The sequence below is a fragment of the Meleagris gallopavo genome, chromosome 16 (genome assembly GCF_000146605.3).
Source record: "Meleagris gallopavo isolate NT-WF06-2002-E0010 breed Aviagen turkey brand Nicholas breeding stock chromosome 16, Turkey_5.1, whole genome shotgun sequence".
NCBI lineage: Eukaryota > Metazoa > Chordata > Aves > Galliformes > Phasianidae > Meleagris > Meleagris gallopavo.
The window spans coordinates 7926439-7934412 of record NC_015026.2 but is presented as its reverse complement, the minus strand read 5'-3'; the positions used below and the strand labels follow the sequence as shown (position 1 = coordinate 7934412).

Here is a 7974-nt window from a genome sequence, read left to right as displayed (position 1 = left end):
GATGGGAGAGGCAGGGAGGGATGGGGACAGGACAGGAGGGGGCTTTGCAGAGCGCTCCTCGCTTTTTGGGCTCTCTGGGATGAAGGAAGAACCGGAGCGCTCGGTCTCACTTGCAGCTCCTCCGAAGCAAGCAGCGATCCCGAGTCTGCCCTCCGCACGGGGTTTTTGCTGCTGGAGAGCGGAGCGGCCCCATCCCGCTTGGAAGGATGGAGAGATGCAGTGTTTGAAGCAGGACAATCCTTAGCGGTGCTCTAAAGCGGCTGCTTGAAAGGCACCAGCGGTCGGGATGCTCAGAGACAGCCCGACACACCGCCTGCCCGGCACTGCTTGAACCCTACTGTGACCCAAAAAGCTGCATAGCCTTGAATGCTCTCAGCCAGGCACGTCGCGGGATGGGGCACGGAAAGCTGTGAGAAGCTATTGCTGAATGTGTGATTCTCCTTAATTATAAAAGAGAGAATAGCAGGGGGGTCGGGAGTGCTCCGGGATGGTCACTGAGAGGCTGACAGTCAAGGTCAGAGTGGAGTCCTGGGAGTCATCATCAGTCAGATTTGGGAGCAATGCTGTGTCCCAGTGCCTCGGTGTCTGACAGCAGCTTCCAGCATCTGCAGTCACAGGCACAGCTTGTTCTTACTCTGCCCAGACCTTTGCACTGAAGAGCAGGGAAAGAACACCCCAGCTAAGTTGTTTTGACCTTGCATACTTGTAAAGATAAACCAGAAGTTTCTAACGATACCAGGCAGTGAGGATGCCTGCAGGTCATACCATTACTTAGGGTGCTGGGATGCATGTTAGCGCCCGTGTTGGAAGCTTCAGCTCCTGGGGGACTCTGCGGCCGGGGCTTGGTGGCTGGAGCAGAACTGCACTGCTGGCATGGGGAGCATAGAAGCAGAGATGTCAAACTCAGAAGGGGGCAGGTGCTCCCAGGGCTCTCCTCCCAGAGGCAGTCCCTGTGCTGAAGGCATCTCTGCTCTTTCCAACTCTCTCTCAGCCTGGAAGCAGGTAAATTGCTCCTTAACTGAACTGCCTTTGATTCTGAAATCAGCTCAGTTTCAATAGATTGCAGGGGAGAAAAATATTTTGGTGAAAATCCCTGCTTGCACTGGGATTTGAGCAGCAGTGGGAGTTCAGCCCCAAACACACCTGCCCAAGTGTGAACACGGAGGTGTCAGGCTGTGCACCTTCCTCTGGCTCCAGCTGCTTAAATAACTGATCCAGAAGCCACATCAGCAGCATGTGACTTCACAGCTGTTCCTGTGACAGGACCCCCTCAGCCAAAAGTGAGTAATCTCTGAGTATAACAGAGCCTGAAATTTGTTCTTTGGGGAAGAAAAAGTATTTGGCAAAGGCAAAATTGCTTTATGGGCCATCTGCAAACTGAAAATAAGATCAAGTTATCAGGTAGGCTAACCACAGAGCACTGTAGGAAATGCTGGGCTGGGCTGAGGAGAGCAGTAAAGTGGTGCTGACTTGAAAATATAGTTCCTAGAGAAACTGATAGTGCTAGAAGTGGCAAGACATTATTCAATTTTGACTTCAGTTTATCTCTGTTTAATACCTATACAGCTAGTCAAAACAGAAAACCAATTTAGTGCAAGAAAGTTGTTTTGATGTATCTTCTATAGAGAAAAAATCAATCATTCCAGGGTTGGATTTTGTGTTTTTTGTTTTGAGGGTTTTTTTTGTTTGTTGTTTTTTTTTTTTTGGAGTGAAATAGGCACCTGAGAAATACCAAACAGTAGAACTAACAAGGAAGGTGTTCCTATCTGAACTGAACGCAGTGGAATCCAGTGGGGGAGATAGGGAAATCCAATAGTATTGTGTATGAAATGATGAGACTGATAAGCTGTTTCAGAGATGCTGGCTTTGTGCAGGTAAGCTACAGTTATCATAGCTGCAAGAAGTTGAAGCAGGTCTTGGCACGGTGCTGTATCCCTTCCCAACCCTCTCCCTGGGTAGCAGGGAGATTTCAGAGCTGCTCCCACCACTGCCTCCCCCCGTCTGTGCACCTACAGCTCACTGCCCGGCCTCTGCCTGCTGCACCCCTGCAAGTGTGGAGCCTGGGGCTGCGTGGGCTGAATTTGAAGAAGCAGATGATGAACATTCATCCCCCAAAGGGCAGAGTACTAAGGAGCAGAAGAGGTTTTTTCCTCTCTGTTACACCAAGTAGCTCTATTAACATGATGCAGCCAAGTCTATGGGATGGGGGAAGACATGACTGTCAGGTACTTCTTGGATAGTTACTTCTTAGATACTTACCCAGTTGTGTTTCTTCTAATTACTACCAAGACCATCTGCTTTAAAAGCAGATCTGAGTTACTATTTAGTCTATTGCTGTTATTCTGAATCTGAAAGCAGTCGCCTGCCTTTCTGTTGTTGTAATTATCTTCACAGCAATTATGTTTGATGCCGAATAAGAGAGAGTTATGATTCCAGTGGTAAATAGGCAGCAAGATCAAATCTTGACTCACCAAATTAGATTTCTTTGTGTAATTCCTTCTTGATCCTGGCTGTACCCAGCTCCGTCTTAGATGCAACACATCTCATAGCATTATTTTGCTTTGCTATTGAAACCACAGCCAGGAGGAATTTCAACCTTGATCCGCTTGGACATTCAGGTTTGTTCTTCCTCATGTTATGATACTTCAGTCACTAATAGGCTGCTGCATGCTATCAGATGGAGACCTGCTCTTCTGCCTGGCCAAAGCATATTTGTTTAGAACAGAGAGGTTTTCACAAAGGCAAATACTTTTTATTCCAGATAGCATGGTCTGTACCATAGCATCTCTGCTATTTCTTCTCTCTCACTTTTCCTGGATATGGACACAGGCAGTCAGACTTGTTCAGGTGAAGTGGATACCTGGCTTTTTTCAGGGTACTGCTCTGTAGAAGAAGTTGAATTATAGCAGTGTTTACTCTGGATCTATGTTCTTAGCTCCCTTCTCCTCTTTGGTTCATACATTAAGCAAGAAGCATATCATTTATGAAGTCTATTTATGAATCCATTTGGTGATACTGTGAAGTCTTCCAGTAGTACATCTAGGAGATCAAACACTAAAGGGAAAAAAATCTGGGTGAGAAAATGTCCCCTTGAGGTGTTTTTTATTAATCCATTAACAAAGAATACCAAAACAGGATATCATTCAGCATCTCTTAATTATATTTAGTCATCGTGTGTTGAGGTTCATGGTCGTTAACTGCTGTAGTGGCAATATCAGTTGAGACAAAATTGTGCTGTTGAGGGGAAAGCTATCAGGCAGGGGGAAATTCACCTATGTTGTTGTGGTTGTGCTCTAATGTATTCCAGGATATCAGTGGCTAAGATGTATGGCATCATGGTATAACTGGCTTAGTTAATGTTCACAATAACTGAAGAGCAGAACCCCCAAATACCAAAGAAATGGGGAGACCATCACAGCTGCTGCTGAAGGAGGCTGGAAGGGCTGACTCCTCCATGGAAGATGTACAAAGGTCCTTCCAGAAAATCTTTTATGTGATCACAGCTACCAGCAGTCAGAAGAGCCTGAGGCAAGCAGGGATGTTGTGCAGTAGGTTGTCTCTAGAGTGAGTAGGAATTTGAAGGCATCCATACAAAGAAACTCCTCTACATTGCTGCCTCCCTTAAAACTTGAATGCTAAATGTGGTGGAAAGTGCATCAGGCTTGAAGAAGATGCTGTGCAATTTCTATAGTCAACTATTTCAGTGATACATAGTGTGTGGAAAGAAGAAGCAAAGTTAGAAGAAACACGTCCACCCTCATTTTTGCAAGTGCTGGGATGGGAGCTGCACACTGCTGCACTTCCTGACCTTCCCTTCCTGATCCTTTTGGAATTAGAAGGTCTTTAAGGTCCCAGACAGCATCGAGACCCCCCCAGATACCATAGCAGCTTATTCAGAACCCATAAATTCTCTCCCCATTTCTCATCTCCATCTCCAAGCCAGCATTTGTTTGCACTTTGGCAGCTCTCAGCTTTACTGTCCCTGTTGCCCTGGATTTCTGATTTCTCTGGTACATCTCCTCCTAGCCACAGAGTTACATGTGAGACACCTACTCCCCATCTGCACGTTTCCAAATCAGAACAGCGTATTTATGATCACTACTGGTAGCTGGAGGGACTTCTCCTCTCACCCACTGCAGTTTTTCTCACCCAAAGAGAAAGCACAGTAACCAGCTCATGGAGGTGTTTGCACTCCTCTTAGAGACAAGACTTTTGCAAGTTTACATGATGCTGAATCTTGCTTTTGCTTGAAAGCGTGGACACAATGTGAGCTGGGTGTTTCTGGCTTAATCTTGGAGCCAGATTCAGGAAGGTTTATAAACATCTACTTAGACCATGCTCAGACAAAGAACTAATAAATATCCTTGTGAATCAAGCACGCCACAGAATCAAAGCTGGAGAAAATTTCAAGCATTTTCAGACTGTCTGACAAAAAGCATATGCCTTCATCAAATCAGCTCAGCTCTCCATGCTTTCAGAGGCTGCCCACCACATTTTGGATCTCATGTAGAAGAAGTGAGTTTCCGAGATTAAAAGGCACATTTCTGGGTGAGAGGAGAGGGATTCAGAAACATTAATGGGAGCAAAATCTTGAGAGATAGAAAAGAAACAGTTTGTTCCTTTCCTTTGGCGAATATTCTCATCTGTGTGTGGTTTGCCTGACCTGGCGGAAAAGAGGTCCCAGAAGTGGTGCCTTCCATTTGGGCATTCATTGATTTTTTTTTTTTATAGGGTTTTGTCAGTTGTTATGGAGGGTTTTGTCTCCCCACCTACACAGCTGCCGTGTGCTCTGGAGGCTTTCAATTGGCTCTGCCAGGCAGCAAGTGGCATTTGAATATATCAACTGAGACTGTTTCTATGTAAACAGGGAGACCTGTGAAACATTGCAGCGGTGCTTCAGATGCAAAAAGCCAGGAGCTATCTTTGGCTCTGGGTTGTGAAAGCCCTCCAAGCTGTGCAGGAGTGAGATGGGGCTGTTGACTCCTCAACCTCTCCGGGCACCTTGGCCAAAGCAACAGCAGGAGAGCACCAAGCTGGACTTTATAGCTTTTGATGCTAGAGCCAGGGTGGTACTTTCAGATGGTCTTATGTGTATTCACTGTATCATCTAAAATTACTTTCTAAGTTGTTTTCTATATCAGATTGTAGACAGAAAACTAAGAGGGGAGGTAGGTTTTGGGTTAGTGTGTTTTTGTACCGGTTCACTGGAGGAAAGCTGCTATCTCTGATTGTAAATTGTGATGGCCATCACGCTCTCTCATCTCCCTTGCATTTCCCAGTGGGTTGCTTTCTGTGTTACTGCATGCAGCTCCTTAAAATTAAACAGAAACCATCAACTGTATGATCGCTTGGGCTCTCATTATGAGATTCCTTTGTCCTGGCCTTGCTCTTATCACACATGCTGAATGTATAATTCAAACAGAATTCTGACTACAGCTAGGAAACTAAATGATGTGTAAATCTTTGAATTCACTTTCTCTTCCTCTTTTTCTCCCCTCTCTTTCTTTTTTTTTTTCTTTCCTCTTTTTAGGAATGAGATGCCCATGAAGTTTAATCTCTGTTAGCCTGAAAAGAAAAACTGGGGAATAAGAGTTATGGATCCTTTATACTTTTCTAATGCATTTAACATGGACTCAAGTTCCAGTGATTTGAACTCCTCGCTGCTGACAAATACCACAGAGAATGGGACACTCTCAGAGCAGCTCCCATTCAAATACATCCACAAAGTCCTGATTCCCATCTTTTACATCCTTGTATGTGCAGTTGGACTCAGTGGCAACACATTGGTCATTTACGTGGTTTTGCGTTATGCCAAGATGAAAACTGTCACCAACATTTACATCTTGAATTTGGCTGTCGCTGATGTACTCTTCATGCTGGGCCTGCCCTTCCTGGCCACCCAGAATGCCATCTCCTACTGGCCTTTTGGCTCCTTTCTGTGCAGGCTGGTTATGACCGTAGATGGTATTAACCAATTCACAAGTATTTTCTGTTTGACTGTGATGAGCATGGACCGCTACCTGGCAGTAGTTCATCCCATTAAATCAACCAAGTGGAGACGTCCCAGGGTGGCCAAACTCATCAGTATGACTGTCTGGACGTTCTCATTCCTGGTGGTGCTTCCAGTCTTCATCTTTTCAGATGTGCAGGAAGACTTTCACACCTGCAACATGAACTGGCCAGAGCCTGTCAACATCTGGTCTGCAGCGTTCATCATTTACACGTCGGTCCTTGGGTTCTTCGGTCCTTTGTTGGTGATCTGTCTGTGCTACTTGCTAATTGTGATTAAAGTCAAATCTTCAGGGATTCGCGTTGGGTCTACGAGGCGCAGGAGATCAGAGAGGAAAGTGACCAGGATGGTGGTGATCATTGTGGTTGTCTTTGTGTTCTGCTGGCTCCCATTTTACATGATGAACATTGTCAATTTGATATTTATACTGCCAGAAGACCCTGTGCTGGTGGGGGTGTATTTCTTCGTGGTGGTCCTGTCCTATGCGAACAGCTGTGCCAACCCTATTCTTTATGGATTTCTTTCTGACAACTTCAAGCAGAGTTTTTCAGAAAGTCCTTTGCCTCCGAAAGGGCAATGGCATAGAGGATGGTGACCCCATTGAACATAGGCAAGAGAACAGCAGTCGTTTGCAGGAATCAATGTTAACCCAGAGGAATATTGAATTCAATGGACACATGCAGACTAGCAAGGTGTGAGGGCATGGTCTGGGACTGCCAAGAACTTGTAGACCTGGAGAACTTGAGACTTAAGGGAAGGATGAAATCACCACTAAAATCTGGAGGCCCACCAGCTCCAATTAGTGTACAGAGTCTTCTTTTCACTCCCTTCCCCTTCAAGCTAAAAGTGCTCTGGGTTATACTGAGCTGTGTGAAGTTCTTGTGGTGTTCTAACTAAGGCAGTCAGATGTATGTTACTGCTTCCTGTACTCTAGAGAGCCGGTCTACTGGTAGCCACTGCCAGCTTTGTCCTATTTCAGTAATCCAAAACAACACTAAACCTGTCCTAACTATTTTGTTAAGCTGAGCTCATGGCTGGGGTCAGCTCAAAACAGAAAACAGCTCAAATAATTCCTGTGAAAATACCTTTGAAAGTCTTCAAGGGAATCTCTTAGAAGAAAATACACTATTTCTCAACAGAAGTTTCACACAAAAAAAAGTCACAGCACTGATCTTGAAATTATGTAAAATCCATTGTTTTAGAGTGCTGTGTAGTCCACTTGCATTGTTTTACTGTTATTAATCCATGTAAACCTCAAAGTTTTGGGGAGTCTTTCAAATAGTAGGAAAGAATAATAATGAAAAAAAAAAAAGTAGGAGAAAAATGTTGAAAGATTCAACATGTTCATAATACTTTCACATTCTAAACCAAACTGCATATAAAATGTAATGTAACCACTTTATTATTATGTAAGTCAAAATGATCGTGAAGTGCTGGCAAGCTGTTGTGTATATTTATTGGTTCTGAATGTAAGTATGGATGTGAATTTAAGCTGTATTTTCAGAAATTAAAACAAGTTCAACCCCTTTCTGACTTTCTGTTGCATAGCTTCTTCAAGCATTTTCTGAAACAATGCAAACAAAAAGATACAGCTGAGTCTTACCTCATCGTGGATGCAATAGAGTTTGTTTGGATGGGGTCAATATGGGAACCTCAGTCCTGCTCAGACACCGAAGTTGTTGTGTCTTATGGTGCTTCAGAGCTCAAGAGATAAACAGAGACCAAGTGACTGATGTGAGACCATACAGCAGGATGGGGAACAAGGAGCAGGATGCAGATTTGACTCCTGCCTCACAGCTGACCCAAAAGACTTGCACTGTTGAGTGAGGGATCTTCTACCATGAAAGGACGAAAACAAATTACAGGTTTGTTTTAATGTAGGCAAAAGGTATTTAATCTCTTCAGAAATTGCTTTATGCCACTGCTGTCACCCACGCAGGTCAAACAGTCCTGCAAGGAAATTT

At 44.4% G+C, this 7974-nt stretch overlaps 1 protein-coding gene across 1 annotated transcript; it reads left to right on the top strand.

The window, feature by feature from the left end:
• Positions 1 to 1716: 1716 nt before the first annotated feature.
• SSTR5 (somatostatin receptor 5) lies at positions 1717 to 7322 on the top strand. Its single transcript, XM_031555858.1, is given in 2 exon segments — positions 1717 to 6554; positions 6556 to 7322. Coding segments are annotated over 2 exon segments (1113 nt in total). The 5' UTR covers positions 1717 to 5594; the 3' UTR covers positions 6709 to 7322.
• Positions 7323 to 7974: the final 652 nt, after the last annotated feature.